Source organism: Falco rusticolus, chromosome 13 (genome assembly GCF_015220075.1).
Source record: "Falco rusticolus isolate bFalRus1 chromosome 13, bFalRus1.pri, whole genome shotgun sequence".
NCBI classification, from domain to species: domain Eukaryota; kingdom Metazoa; phylum Chordata; class Aves; order Falconiformes; family Falconidae; genus Falco; species Falco rusticolus.
The window spans coordinates 12,036,866-12,053,078 of NC_051199.1; the positions used below are offsets into that span (position 1 = coordinate 12,036,866).

Consider the following 16,213-nt stretch of genomic DNA (forward strand, 5'->3'; position numbering starts at 1 on the left):
GAACTTCCCAGTGTCTAGTTGCCAAATGTCTAATGACATCCCTTGTAGGATTGGAGCTTGTTGGCAGAGAACAGGTACTGTTCTTCCTAAACCAGTTGTAGAAGGATTCTCATAAACCTTTAAATTTCATGAAGATAACTGCTGAGTCTTGTTTTCTACTTATTGTTACCTGACAACATAAAACTTCCCTTTGTCTTGTTACTTTGCAGGTCTCACAATACAGTAGAGCCAGGCAAAACTTCAAAGTCTTGCTTCTGTCAACCTTCAACAAAAGTAGACTTTCAAATGCTGCATAAGCTTAATCATTCTGACTTCAATGCTGTCTTTTTGTGTTGTGTTTTTTTTTCTTGCTGCATTGGTGAACCAGTGGGACATGGACTAATTATACTTTTCAGGGACAGTGGACAATGATTATGGATTGTTGGATATGTTCCACTGTTTCTAGGGGCTTCCACATAACTTCAGTGTTTACTCTTGGCTCCAGCTTGCCAGGCTGTGCTCCTCTAAGCAGACCATTTTGTTTAATAGAGCCTTGGTTATCAAAAGGAGGAGCATAGCAAAGCTTTTGGTGAATGAACAGAGCTTTTGAGCAGAGGATTATTTGTGTGGCTGTTGCAGAAAGAACAATATTAATATTAAATGGCTGAACCAGAGTATCCCCAAGAACATGGTGTGGTGTAGAAGGATTTCAGAAAGCCATAGAAATTTAAGGCCTGGTTTCATAATAGTAGTGTTGTGTAACTTTGTGGTCAGTTGGGATGCTTCTTCATGTATTATCTGTAAAAGCAAAGGAATGAGTAATTCTGTTAAAATGGAGCTTCAGAGGAATCATGAAACTTGGGCAGTAGCATTTTCTGAATCAGCTCTACAGTTCTGATTTATGCATGAGGTAGTTGGAGGGGTGTTTTGAAATAGTTGCTCTCTGGGATATCAAATTCAAGTTTCTCAAAGTATACATTGTTCTGAATTTTTGCTTCTTTTGAAAACTACTTCCTTGGGTTTTTTCCTCAAATAGTAACTTTGTATTAGAAAACTAAGAAGAAGAAACCTTTGTGTTTAGTAGAGCAACTGGTCACTTAAAGGTAGGTTTTGTGCAGATTTGTATGTCCTTTACAGCCGCCTTGCACTTTTCCCCATGTCCCCCAGGTAATGGCTGGGCAAGAGCCAGCACATGCTGTCAATACCTGTGCGCTGGTTTGTTCAGGTGACCTGCCTAGGCAGCTGGCAGGCCAGACAGAACCTAGACCTGAAGCTCATGTTGAGGAATTGGCAACTGAAACTGCCAGTTGGACTTCACTAAGTTTCCACTTGTGGTTTTTTTTTTTGGTTACATTTAATCTTTTAGTATTTTAACTGCTGTCAAATTCAGGTAGTGGATTTAAAAGCTGGGATTAGTAGGGAGTAATAAGGACACCAAAGATGTGAATGATGAGTGATCATTCCCAACAGCAAGTTGTATGGCATAATTTCCTTGATCTTTATCATAGAAGTAACTTATAAATAGCTTTGAAATAAAAAATGTGATGGCCAGATCAGTAAAAATATTCACATTTCTCACAGCAAATGTTTTTTTGCATGAGGCTCAATACTGTTAATTCCTTAATTTAAGACTATGGAAAGATAACTAGTTCAAAAAATGACAATTTTATGACTATGCGGATTCTGTCTCTGACAACTTCTAATTTCCACTTTTTTTTTCATCTGATGGTATTGCACAGCACCCTGGCATTTGCTGTTTTTTTTTTTTTTTTTTTGTGGATAGCTGAAAATAGTGTATTGTGGCTTGCTTGAAGCATGGTCAATGCAGTATTGTGGATCCCTGTCAAGTCAGATGATGGTAACAAAAGTATAGCTAGAAAGAGCATACGGGTCACCAGCAAACAGGGGAAGACAATGAGCCTTTTACTGGGTTCTGAATGCTTGCTTGGAACGGCTGCTGATGTTCAAAGTGTTGTGTGGTGCTTCATACAGAAATAGACAAACCCGTGCCTTTTAGTAATCTCTTGTGTGATACTAAAGCTTTATAAAATTTGGCTTTCTAAAGGACTTGTCTGTATTTAAGACTCCTAAGAAACTGTACTTTCTCTGAGAACTCTTTGGGTAAAGAAAGTTAAGTGAAATTTTGCATCTCTGGTGTGGTAAAGTAAATGTTTTAGCTGGTTTGTATAGCTACTGCTGTCAAACTCTGTTAAGATGAGAACTTCTTGCTGAAGCGTGTATAACTAAATCTAGGTTCTTTTGCTTGGTGATCATGTGCTGGTGTGTACTGCCCATTAGTAATACTGTTCTCTGCTACCAGTAATAGAAACCCAATAAAGTGCCTGGCAGGTTTAATTAAATAAACTGTAATAGTGACTTAAGGCATATTTCAGTTGCTACTGCTCTTGTGTTTAGGTATTCAGAAGAAATCAGTTGCTCCAGGAAACACTTCTGGAAACCTGCTTTCTGAAGGCTTGCAAAAATTGCAATGTAATGCAAGAATTGATGCCTCTAAGAAGCTTACATCATTTTAAACCAACAAAGTGTTTGGAGAGCACGGTCCTGCTTCCTACCTGTTTGCATATTCACAGGACTCTTATCTGCTATAGCTCGTTAGCTGGTAATGATCTGAAGTCACCCAGGACCTTGTTTTCTGATTTTGTGTAGACATTGTCTGTAGTGGTCAGGAAGGCTTGAGACTATTTGACATGGAGTTGGTTGTGGTTTTGTGGTTGGTTCCCCCCGCCCTCACCCGAAAGCTTAGGCACTTCAGGTGAAGGTGAAGCAGAAAACTGAGAGGGAGAAAGGTGAAAAACTGGATTGTGGTTTGACTGTTGCTGTGAGTTGATGTCAGTACAGGTTTCAGTGGTACTAGTGACATGTTAATTGTGATGAGTTTCTTTGATCTCACCTGTTTGGGTGATAGGAGGAAGTCATTTAATGGCCTGATGTGGGTGGAGAAGAGGACCACCTCTTTCATTCAGTAGCACACCTTAGGCTGTATGCAGATTGATGATCATGGTACAGCCCCGAGTGTTACTCTGCTAGGTATGGGATCAAGTAGGGGCTTTTCTAACACTTGTCTTTCTGTTTGTCTGAAATTAGGAGCAACTTTTTATTTTCTTCAGTGTTTCCTGATGTTATTCCCAGTACTGAAGTTGGTACTGGGGAGGGAGGACTGTAGATTTGAGCAACACCAGCTCCTGCATATTCTAGCCACAAACAGGGCTTTTCTTCCCCCTAACAATCATGTGACTGCTAGTTGGTACAGTTATACTCACAAATCCAAGTATGGAAATACTGCTGCTGGCCCACATCAGACTATCCACTGCAGATGTTTAAAGCTATACCTGTAAGTGTTCTGACTTCCTAAGTTTTGTCAGCAAAAAGTACTGCATATGTGAAAGATTGCCACTATTAAAATAGTGCTTCATGCTATTAGCAGTTATTTCAGCCAAAAAAAGTCACAGGTCTGTTCTAAGTTTCTATCTTACGAATTTGTACAAATACCTTCAGTTTAATTTCATATATTACCATACTGCATATAATAACTGTTAAATTTGTGAACTCAAATCGGTGTATTGAACTTAACCCTTCTGTGGAGTATGATTGCTGAATAGCTGAGTTTATTTGAAGAAAGAACTACTGCTCTTACTTTTAGATGAGTATTTAAATCAGTATTTTAGAACTACCCTTTGATCATTAGATCTATTGCCCGTTGTTGGTGTTTGTATCTATCCACTAGATGACAGTGAGGACTATAGAGTATTGGATGTGCAAATAGGCTATATAAAATCAAGACCTCAAGTATGAAATGCATACTTATGCTTTCTAATCTCTCAGATCCTGAGCAAACTTTGAAATGACCTATGAGATTGATCACATTTGATAACTAGAGTTTCTGAAGATGCTAAGTTGCTACAATTTTGGTGAAGTTAGCTGGTCAGGTAAAGAAGAAAACATCTCTGGAGAAGATGTAGTGGAAGTATCCCAGCTTCTACCTTGATTTGCCAGCTTTCAGGGCAATCTGTTTATACAGCTTTTGCTTGTTAGATAAAACATATGCTTCCTCTGAAGGTCATGGGGGACAACACTGAAAACCTGACACTATTGGAGGGATAGAGAGCAACATTTGTAGGAGGCATGTGAGAGGCATGGTCAGGACTACTTCAGAAAAGGTGTGGGAAGAAAATGTATGCATCATAACAAGCTTTTTTGACTCCTCTGGAAGAAACCTGTTCTAGAATGGTACGAGTTTGTTTTTAGAGGGCAGCTAATGTTGTGGGTGCATGTTCAGGTTACTTGCAGAGCAGTCTTAAGTGCTTAAAGAAAACATTAAGTGTGACACCTCCTGTGTTTTGTTTAGCTTTGAGAACAGTAATCTTTCCTCTAGTTTTGGTCAGGAATTGAGGCTGAACGTAATGAGAATTTTGCAATTGGTTCAACTTTTGCTCACTCACAACTACAATTAGAAAACTAGAGCAGAGCAAGAGTATTCTTTCCCCCTTCTTCCATACCCTCACTCAAATTAAATGTATGTGATACCACAGAAGCTGCATCATGGTAATGAAAGGCTGTTTTTTTAAAAAAATTCTTATACTCAAATAGTAATTTTAAGTATAAATACTAAACCTCAAATCCTTAAAAACTACCACCTGGGGCTTAAGGCGTATGGAATCTGTTGAAATGCCAAAGTACAAGTAAGCAGTGTGTAGAATTAGGTGAAGGAAAAGAGTCTTAAAGATCATAAGTAGAAATTGGGTGCTTCCCCCCTTTTATTTACATACAACAAATATTTTGTAAAAGCTGTATTTGATGGTGAAATCAGATACTAGGATTTGCTTGCCCTGCTGTGACAGATGGTCTTTCAACTTCTAAGTATTTAGACCAGTACATGGTGCACCAGTCAGTTGTTAAAGCGGCTCAGTCTGGAACAAAAAATGTACAACCACGCGCTTTGTAATGGTTTGATGTATTAACAATTGGAAACTTAAATAGGATTTTGAATTAAGGTATTTTCTCTGATTAATCCGTGGTGATTTTTTTTATAAGGTGTGCAAACAGATTTGGCTAGGCCTATTTGATGATAGATCATCAGCAATTCCAGACTTCAGGGATCCACAGAAAGTGAAGGAATTTCTACAGGAGAAATACGAAAAGAAAAGATGGTAAGATCGCTTTACAATTATGAAGATTGCCTGTATGACAAGAAGTGAAGATGCACGGTTAGCCTCATGTTTTTGAGTGTGCTTTCCTTCCTGTGTGCTCTTTGGACTAGATTGCACAGCTCTGTAATGTAAAATGATTTCTGGACTTTATTCAGAGCTCCTACAGGAAGCGGAGAAGACAAATAAAGAAGCTTCTCAATGTGTAGTTCATATCGATGGAACAGAAATGGCTTAAGGGGATGTCAACAACAGTGTAAAGTAAAAGTTTTGCAGGCTTTTATTAGGAGGTGGAAGTTTGCATTTAATAAGTGCTATAAAATATTGATGACTTGGGAGTTCTAGTCCATTTAAAAAAAATATCTGGCATATTTAAATGGGTATTTTGCAAACTACTGGTAGAATTTGTTTCAGGGTCAGTGGTTAAAATAGCAAAGCTGAGATCTGCTAGTTCTCACACTTTAGTTGTATGAATGTTGAGCAGAACTTTTCATGTTAAACTTGTAAAAAACATGGCTCTTTTTGAATGTAGGTATGTTCCTCCAGAGCAAGCAAAGGTGGTGGCATCAGTTCACGCATCCATATCGGGGTCTTCTGCTAGTAGTACAAGCAGCACACCTGAGGTGAAGCCACTCAAATCTCTCTTGGGAGAAGCTGCACCCACACTGCACTTAAACAAGGGCACACCTAGCCAAGTGAGTAATGACAGAGCTGAAGAGCACAGAACTGTTCAGCTGTACTTTTTTAGTGGTACAAGAATTCTTGCAATAACAACTGTTGCTTAATAACATGACCACTAAAGACAACTTTGTGACGTATTTTGTTGAAGCACACGGTCTGCAGACCAGATCCTAAATTAAGCTTGTTTCTGTTCAAACTGATTTTTTAACGTGGTTATTTTCGATAAGCAGAATTTTCCAGTGCGATTGAAAAGTTTAAATATGATTGTCTTTTGCTTAAATATCTCTACAGTTTGGACTTAATGTGATGTATTTTCATGTTTGGTTTTTTATTCAAAAACAGTAAAAAGGCTGATACTGTTAACCATAAGATTAATAGTGAATATGTGCATGAAGAGCATGCATGTTCTGTATTACTTCCAATGCATTCTGTACCTGTCTTTATCAGGTGGCTTTTGGGGAGTGTCTGTGTGCTTTTATGTAAAGCCAAACAATACTATGTACTTAAATTTTGGAGGGAAGACAATTTTTTGAAAAACTGTTTTACTTTTATGATACAGGCAACTCTTGAATGGACCTCTCGAGACTCACAGTAGAAATTTGTAGCTTGCAGCCTTGCTAATGAAATTCTTCAGTTTTTCTCTCCCTATACTGAATTCTAAAGACTTTCTTAATGCAGTGAATAACTGTTTTCCGACTTGTAAAATTAAGTTTTATTGCTTGTATTTGCAGTCTTAATTACATAATTTTGAAGTTGGTTATATGCTGCTCCTGTATTCTTCTAGGCCCTATTAATCCATGGAAATCTACTGCAGAGATCCTTTAAAAGCCACCATAGTAGCATAAATAGATCCTTCTCATACTATGGGAAGAAGGTCTGTGCCGTGTACAGCACCTTAAACTTCAGCAGTAAATGGCTTGTTAAAGAAATACGCTTAGTCTGTCCTTCTAGTATTTTGCAAAAGTCAGTTTGGTAAAACATCAGCTTTTTTTGTATTGGCTAATTGAAACGTTGCTTGTAGTCTCCTGTTGTAGTTCGATCTCAAGGACAGCAGCAACAAGAAAAGAAACAATTTGACCTCCTCAGTGACCTTGGCTCAGATATCTTTGCTGCTGCTGCTCCTCAGTCAACTGCTACAGCAAATTTTGCTAATTTTGCACACTTCAACAGTCATACAGGTAAGTATTCTGAACAGTGTATCCCCGTCCCTTTTAAATGTATAAAATGTAGTTTTAATTTTTGACTTTATGCTAAACTTCATGAAGCTTATGTAATTGCTGTGCCTTGAGTGTTGTATTGCTCAAGATTTCCTTTAGATGTTTATCAAGAAAGGTTGAAGACACAAAGGCTGCTAATCCTGCTTTTTGAGGTGGGAGTTGCTGTAGCTATTTTCAATGACATGTATTATTAAACTGTTTCTGCCTACTACTAGAACTTTCAATTTTCTGGGTGAGAGAGTGAGAGGATGAGTAACAGAGTTCGGGGAGAGGCTGATATTAGACCGTCAATTTTATTTCTGAAAATTATTGGGAAGAACATTCAGAAAGAAAGCAGATACAGATACTTTATTCAAGGGAGTTCAAATGCATTGACAATAACTGTCAATTTGTCAAAAGAAAACCAAAGGCTTCCTCAGTTTAAAGAACGATCTCCTCTTTTGTCTGTGTGTATTTGAAAACTGAATACTACTCGTGTAGTATTCTGTAGTTCCAGGAAGAATAAACAAGCTTTGAGCATATGTATTGACTGAGGATGGGGGTGGGCCTTGAATTCTTAAAGAATGACTTCAGTAAAACATATTGAGCCCTCAGGGTTTATTTTCAGCCAAAGTTCTTGAGCCATAGAAGTTTATCCTAAAGAAAAATTTGATTCTGTGGTCACTGAAGTATGTTGCTAACTTGCATTGTAATTGTGGGAAAGTACCTTTGCCTGCCTTGTCTGAATGGGCTTTTTATCTAGTTCTTCTGAAGGAAACTGTGATGCTGCTAAGCCAACAAGAGTAAGACACATTTCTTGCAAATCAGTCCTGAAATTGTTAACAGCCGAGAGGAGGTGTGATGGAAGGAGCTTAAGGCACACCTAAGGAACTGAGCAAAGCATCAAGGATTTCTCAAAGTTAACTTTAAAAAAAAATAGTTGTGAAAGTTGGTTGAATTCAGTAATACAGAATATGAATTACTGTTGCAATGTATTTTATAAAATCCTTAATATAAGATTTTATGTTAATCATCTTTTTCGTGGTATATTTATCTGGGAGAACTTATGCTGACTAGCCAATGTTGTACAGTGTTACTGAAGAGGCTGCAGATATTTAATTCTTACTCTTTCCAAACTTGTTGCTGAACGATGCTGTGCTTATATACACTTAATTACTGGGTTTTGGGATATGAAAATTCTGTTGAAGCAGTATTCCAATGCTGTGTTCCAAATCTAGGTAAAATTTTACTGCATTTCTGCTGGATAACCTTTAAAAGGATAAAGAGAAATATGAATATTCCAAAATAAATACAATGTTACGAAAGAGTGATAATTTCTGTTTGAAATCAGTGCTGAAAATCAAAACTGAGAGGAATACTCAGCTGTACTGACTAGTTTTCTGTTTCAGTAATTAAATATTGTGCTCATTCCCGTGACTCTGTAAGTTTTAGAACCCATAACAGTTTCAGGGCTGGTAAATCAGTTTCTAAAAGACAAAAATCTAATGCTGAGCATGATAGCTGAATGTGTGTTGCAGACTGGTTTATCTGAAACAGTTTTCTGACTTGCTGGAGTAAAACACTTGTAAGGCTTGTTACGTGTGCAGTAACCACAGGGTAGTGTTAACTGAAACTAATAATGAAATGTTACAGACTCTGCCCTTTGGAACACAGGGAGGGTTGATCATTCCACCGGCTTTGGCGAAAATTATTTTAAATGAGCATCTGAGAGCTCTATAAGTACATAACTCTTGTTACTAATCCCACGCTACAGCAGAGGGTGGAAGAACTCTTACTTAGTCCAGCACTCCTTTCTCAAAGTTTATGGTCCAGTGTTCCTGTTTTGGGGCTTGGTTTTAGCTATGCCTGCCAGGGGATGGACTCTTCTCTTTACCATTATGTACGTTATGGTTAACTAAAGAAATAATTAAAAAGCACCAGCAGATTTAAGGTCTTCTGATATGAGTTACTGTTTCTGCAATTTTCAGGCACAACTGAGTGCAGCGGCTGATAGGAAAATACTAACAAACTTGTGCCGTGATCTGTAAAGTGTAGATGTAAAGCTTGAAAATTATGCAGGAAGAGCATAACTTCTTATATGTTCCTTTTTTTTTTCCTGAGTTTTCTAATGTGCTAAGCTGGCTCTGGACAGTATTGCATGTGGAAGGGGAGATGTGCTGACCTTATGTTTACTCTGTATTTAACTTAGAAAGTTCCATAACTTCTGCAAAATGATGAGATTTTGAAGATGTTGGTAGATAACTGTTCTCTGAAGTTTACTGACTTGTAATAGCAACAAAAAAGAAAAAAATTTGGCATGTATACTTTCTATAAACTAATGGAGTAGGAGACCTGCACAAAAGACTTCAAAAAAGCAGAACAAAATTCTATCACAGATAACAAGGGAAAAGAGGCTTTACTTGGAAGAAAAACAGTACAGCATAGCATTGTCTTCTAGAGAACTATTTTCGGTTTTGTAATTGAATATATGTGGACTTTATTTGGTTTTGGGTTTTTTTGGTTTTAGAATATTTCATGCCTTTATTCCACGCTAAGTAGTGCAAACCTCACAGAAGAAACTATGCAAAGATTGTAGGGGGCAGCTTGTGTTGCCATGACTGGTGCTGTCATACTTGAGCTAGCTTTAGCCAGATAGCTTTTGTACTGCCTCGTTGATCTGCAGTCACCACAGCAGTTGTAAATCTATGTCAATTTGTAATCCACTGCAGTTCCTTAACTTAGGGTTCTTCTTGGGTTTCTGTGTGGGTATCTGAATTTTGGAATTGCTGATCTACCTGTTCTTCAGGTACAGGAAAGTACAAGTCTTACCTGGTCTTTACCTTTGTGCGATTTTTACATGGGTTTAAACCTTACCACATAAAATAAAGCAAGATTAACATCTGAATGCTCTGCAGAAGAGTCTTTACAGCTCTACTGTTTTAACATGGGCACATTTGCAAACTTTGTGTCAGCTGCTGCAATAAAATTGTAAAACTGGCCTGTAATATAATATGTTCCAGTTTTTAATCTAGATCCAAAAGATACTTCATTTCAGAGTCTTGACAGAGTATTCTGTTTGTGTGAGTGGTTAAAACAAAAAAAATTAGCACAATTCTAGGAGTGACCGAATAGGATTAAGTACATAAATGTCAACAAACATCGGACTTCTATGAAGTCGATACATAGGGATAAAAGCATCGCTTAGTTTTAAGAATTTGGTTGCACCTTGCATTATTGATTCCTCTTGAAGCTACTGGTTTAAAAAGAAAAATGAAAAACCAAACTGTAGAACTGGGAGCTGAAGTCTGTAGAATGCTGTTTGAACTGATACAGATGCTATGATAATAGCAACTATTCTGTTTGTGTCAACTTTTTCTCCATGTGCACTTTTAAAGGTGAAGGTTTTAGAACAGCCCAAGACCTTGCTTTTTCATTGATTTCCCTCCCTCCACCCACTTGTTGACTCTGGTGCTGTGGTGGGTTGACCTTGGCTGGCTGCCCAGTGTCTACCAAGCTGTGCTCTCGCTCCCCCTCCTCAGCAGGATGGGAGGAGAAAATACGAAGAAAAAGCTTGTGAGTCAAGATAAGGACTGGGAGATCGCTTGCCAGTTAGTCATTGGCAAAATAGGCTCGACTTGTGGGAAGATTAATTTGCCAATTAATAATAGAGTAAGATAGTGAAAAATAAATAAAAAAGAACCTAAAACCACTTTCAGCCCTTCTTTCCAGGCTCAGTTTCACTCCTGACTCTTGTCCCTCCTACCTTCGAGGGGGATGGGGAATGCAGGTTGCTGTCAGTTTATAATCTTCTGTACCACTTCTTCCTCCTCATGCTGTTCCCCTGCTCCGCTGTGGGATGTCTCCCCCCCAAGTGGGATACAGTCCTTCATAAGCTTCAGTGTGGGCCCTTCCCGTGGGCTACGGCCCTTCCCGTGGGCTACAGCCCTTCAGGTGTGCATTGCTCTGGTGGGGGCCCCCACAGGGTCACAGCTTCTGCCACAAGACCTGCTTCTGCATGGGCTCCTCTCCGTTAGCTGCAGCTCCTGCCTGGACCCTGCTCCAGTGTGAGCTGTCTGCAAGCTCCAGCTTCCCTCAGGGCATCTCTGCTTGCTCTGGTGTGGGGTCCTCCATCAGCTGCAGTGTGGGTATCTGTTCCACTGTGGTCCTCTGTGGGCTGCAGGGGGACAGCAGTAGTCTTCATTGTGGTCTTCTCTGTGGGCTGGAGGGGAGTCTCTGCTCCAGTACCTGGAGCACCTCTTCCCCCTCCCTCTTCTTGCTGTCTGCAGTGGTGTTTCATGTTTTTTTGGCCTCATCTCACACCTGCTGCACAGTGTTGTTTTTACCCTTTCTTAAATACGTTACCGCAGAGGTGCCGCCAGCATTGCTGGTGGGCTCAGCTTTGGGCAGTGGCAGGTCTGGTTTGGAGCCATCACAAACTGGCTGGCAGAAAGGGGGGCAGCTTCTGATCTCTTCTCGCAGAGGCCACCCCTGCAGCCCCCTGCTACCAAAACGGTGCTACGTAGACCCAATATGCGTGATATACTTCTGATAAAAAGTGGTACCAAGTATAGTCAGACCTCACCTTCTCTCCCCGTATCCCCTGTGAAGGGAAATACTTGCACTTTCATTTACATTAGCAGCATTGTGGAAGATGGTAGTTTGTAAAAAAAAAAAATGTTCTTTTGATTTATAAATCTGTAGCACAGATGCTTTTAAAATAGAAATTAAGTGAAATACAACTTTTTATTGGCATTATTTGACTATTAAGTAACTGTACTTAAACAGTCAGCATAATTTATTGTTTTTGTGTATACTTAATCTGCAAAAATCCCTCCAGAATAGACTACTCCAGACCCAAAAATATAATGTATTGCCATCTGTTTTTCTAGAGGGTGTTTTGTGGGCTTTCTTTAGATAGTAACTCAAGTTAGCTGTATATTGGGGTTGGTTTGCATTTGATTAAAAACATTTTTTTTCCCTTAATACTTGCTTATAATAGTGTTTAAGACTTTCTGTGGAGTTTATCTGTTAGGTACACAATTCCTGTTGAATCCATAGATGCTTGAATGTCCAGCTGTTTGAAATTAGATGGGTGTTAATTTTTATTTTCTCCTATAGTATGGCATGAAGGAAGGCGAAAACTGACATTCTATTTGAAATTTCCTTGGATTTTATTTTGTGGATACACTCTGAATGCTATCTTCTTGACATTGGTATTGATTTTCTGTATTTCTGTACTCTGATTTATTAGCTCTTTGAAAACCGAATTTTCCAGTGAAATGAATTTATAAACCTAGCCAAAACTTTCAAAGTGGTGCCAAACTACATTCACCCAAGGAAGAAGCACTTTGTGTATGAGAAATTCAAATTGTCAGTATGTTGCAAGAAATGTTTGGGTAGTCCACAAATTCTAGTTCTGGAAACCAGCATTTAGAATGATTACCTGGTTTGGGCTCTACAGGTATACATCTGGTATTCTGTACTTCTTGGCTCTTTTTCCCTGATCAGCCACCACTGCAGACACTCTGGGTTAAACTGAAGTGGACTTCATGTCACGCAGTTGTGAGCAGTAGCAAGTGTAGGAGAAGTAGCATTAATGGGTGCAGGTCTGTGAAGGTGACGTGTGAAAACCTGTTCAAAGGCAGCTTTCAATTGTAGAATATAATGTATGACTTTTCATGTAGAAAGAAATTACAGGGCAGGAACATAACCCTCGGAGGCTATCATGACCATGAGTTCAGATAATACATCTGTTTTTGTGTTTATTTCCCATATCCATTAACATGTTTTGTTCCTTTGCGATTTACAGCACAGAACTCTGCAAATGCAGGTTTTGCAAACTTTGATGCATTTGGACAGTCTAGTGGCTCGAGTAATTTTGGAGGTTTCCCCACAGCAAGTCAGTCTTCTTTTCAGCCCCAAAATACAGGTAGAACTCCTAGCGCTTTTGATTAATGCTTAATTAAAATAATCCTTACCTTTATGTTGGAAGGTACTCGAGTTGAATTCATTTCTTGCATCTGCCTGCTTTAATGCAATCAAGCCACCTGAAGCTCTGGGGAAACTCAAAATGAATTCCTTCTGTTTGGTGTTGATTTTTTTTTTTTTCTTCCTAATGCTACTCAGAAGTCTGATTTATGGCACTATGTGTTTGTTAGCTCTACACCTGAAATAACTATGAAAAGACTAAACCATACTGCTTTTGATAAATATTGAATTGACTGTCTTGTGAGAGAAGTGTTTCAGTAGACCCAAAAGCACATCACAGTACCAAAAAAGTATGTCTATGCGTATGTATAACATATGCACACACTTCAGTATGTTTGGCTTCATGTGTAGAGCCTATTGTTAAGATTTATTTTGCTTTCCTTTAATCATGCTTTAGAACTTCTGCTTGAGCTTACACTTGCTGTTTGTCTAGATCTTTGGCTGACTGACTTTCTTTTCCTTTTTTTTTTCTTTTGAGTGTGGTGTTGTTTTAAACTTTTTTTTCAAATTTTCTTTCTCCCTTCTTATGTTAACTTTAACCCACACACAATTTCTGGCTGTCCAGCGTTCAGAACGCTTTCATCTAGCTGCAGTTTTGGTGAATTTACTTCAGCTTTTCCTCTCCAGGCTGTACACAGTAAGTTCCACACAGTGGAAAACTCGGCTTGCTTCATTTTGTGCCATTGTAGTATAGCGTTTTCATTCCTACTGTTGTATATATTTTAACTTGTTGATTATGCTATTAGAAAGTTGTGTGTTCTGTAGTCTGAGTGGAATCCTCAACCAACTGTTATGTGATACACTTAAATTTAAATGAGTTGTTCCATTAAGTACGTGACCTACCTAGATAAAATTGTCTGAACACTGAAGAGATGGAAGCTTGTGGTTTCATATTTGAACTGAAGTTCAGTTGTGTGGACCGAAGTCAGATTTTTAAAACTGATTTATGTATCTCTGACGTCAGTGGAGACTGGTACAAAAAGCTGTGTTGTCTTCCCCCTCACCTCTTCCCTGATTGGATGTAGTCTAAAAATCTGAGAACAAAGAACAAAACTATCTCTCCAGATCTTGGCATGAAATCATGTTACTCTTGGACTTCTAAGCACTGTTTTTTGCATAGAATGATGACTGACATCTGAAATGGTTAAACATTGTACCATTAAGTAAATGCACATAGTGGCTTTTACTTAGACATGGCAGGGAAATGAAGCTTCTGTATTTTAAATATTAAAGATTCAGACAAATGCTGATTTTCCTAGCGAAATATTATTGTTGGAATTACTTTAGGAACTAATAAATAACATACAGTTTCTCAAAATCAAATTATGACTGACTTAAGCTGTTGAAGCTTGGGTGTTGGGGTTTTTTTGTCCCTCATCTGCAGATTGAAAAATATTTTAAAATAAAGTGTTTTTTCTGATGACCCAATGTAACTTTGAAGGAATTGAGAAAGTCTTAAACGTGTGGGATGGGGATGGGGAACATGTTGCCTCATGTGACCGCAAAGAGGTGGGATTATTGTGCTGTCAGTTAGAGTTGGAGAGACTTTCTCTAGTGTTGGAGTGTTGATTATGTTTAACTTGATTTGTTACAGGTGGAAGTGCTGGATCAGTGAATGCTAACTTTGCTCACTTTGATAACTTCCCCAAATCCTCCAGTGCTGATTTTGGAGCCTTCAATGCTTCTCAGAGCAACACAACAGCAACTGCAGCCAGTAAAGCTGCAGTGAATAAACTGAATCTCCAGTCAGCTGACAAATATGCAGCTCTTGCTAATTTAGATAATATCTTCAGTGCAGGGCAAGGTATTAAACTTTATTCTTTGACATGCTTATTATACATGTGTGTGCTTACCATGAGGGTGGCTGTCCTTGTCAGAATAGTAACCGTATTTCAAAATGTCCTTTCTATATCGGTAGAATTTCATGTCTGTGTACCCTTAATGTGTAAGTTTTAAGACTAACATGACTCCAAAAGGATATCGGAAGACTGATTTTTTGGGAACGTACTTCCTATCAAGATAAATAACTTGAGTGGAAATCTCTAAATAATTATTATTGCAATGATGAAAACATGCATAAAGATATAACCATGGATTTTATATAAACCTATAGCAAAGGCTCTTGAATGAAAAGCTACAGTTGCAGAGAACTGCAGAGTAGCTTTCTTAACCTCTGTCACAAAAAGGTTTGGCTTTATTTTTTTACGAAGCAGTGGCAGTGATGCTTGGATTTGGTTGTTTTTTAAGTGAAGGGGAAAAACACCTAGTTGTGTTGTAACTTTTTCCTTCTCAAATGGTGTATAAAAACTTGTGTTGGTTTGTCATGTGGAACTTCGTTCTGAAACAGATTATTTGGCAGTGTTTTGTTAGATTTTGTTGAAGATGATGGTAGTATTGAGTCATTAGTTTCCAGGGAAACCAGAGGCTCTTTGCTGCTTGGTATCTATAGAAACATGACACTTTGCTAATAGCAAATGGCTTGTTAAACACTTGCCTCTATGCCCTATACATATTTAATTTTTAAGTCTGAAACTTAAACTGTCTATGAACTTCCATTTAGTTCTCGAAGTTGACAGGGCAGAAAATGAAACCATCTTCATCACTTTTAATCTGGTTTCTTTCTTTCTAGGTGGTAGTGAGCAAGGAAGTGGCTTCAGTACAGTAGTGTCAGCGTCAGCAGGTCCTGCGTTGTCAGCCCCAAATCAGTCAAGTGCATCTTCAGACAAGTATGCAGCTCTAGCAGAATTAGACAGCGTGTTCAGCTCCACAGCAACCTCTAGTAACGCATATACTTCCACCAGTAATGTTAGCAGGTACTTTGTTAGAAGTAGCTGACTTTCTACACTGACTTCAGCAATATGAAGAAAAGTAGCTCAAAGTTGTTTCTCAAACAGGGTTTTATTTCTTATCTAAATGGGGAAATGTTGAATGGGTTTAGGGGTACTACTGAAACTGCATCCTTTGTTTTAAATAATAGCAGTACTGCCTGATAGGATATTGTAAGATAAAACTAAGAACGTTTTCTGTGAGCAGAATGTTCTCTGCACCTTTTTAGTCATTACACGCTAAACCTGTTAGATGGTAACATTTTCCTATACAGAATATTTGCATGCCTTCTGAAAACCATAGCATCATCCCTGGCAAAAAAAAAAATATATTCAGATATTTGTAATGTAAATGGTGCCAACCACTTTTTTAGATCAT

General features: G+C 38.4%; 1 protein-coding gene across 7 annotated transcripts in view; it reads left to right on the plus strand.

The window, feature by feature from the left end:
- AGFG1 (ArfGAP with FG repeats 1) overlaps positions 1 to 16,213 on the plus strand; it is a 36,744-nt gene that overhangs the window by 14,871 nt on the left and 5,660 nt on the right. For 2 of the 7 annotated variants that reach the window (XM_037406110.1, XM_037406111.1), the window contains exons 3-9: positions 5,032 to 5,147; positions 5,677 to 5,839; positions 6,847 to 7,003; positions 12,831 to 12,950; positions 13,575 to 13,646; positions 14,604 to 14,813; positions 15,639 to 15,822. In XM_037406110.1, coding sequence (XP_037262007.1) covers positions 5,032 to 5,147; positions 5,677 to 5,839; positions 6,847 to 7,003; positions 12,831 to 12,950; positions 13,575 to 13,646; positions 14,604 to 14,813; positions 15,639 to 15,822 — 1,022 coding nt within the window. The remainder of the gene's footprint in view (positions 1 to 5,031; positions 5,148 to 5,676; positions 5,840 to 6,846; positions 7,004 to 12,830; positions 12,951 to 13,574; positions 13,647 to 14,603; positions 14,814 to 15,638; positions 15,823 to 16,213) is intronic. The other 5 variants (XM_037406112.1, XM_037406114.1, XM_037406115.1 and 2 more) reach the window with 3 other exon arrangements.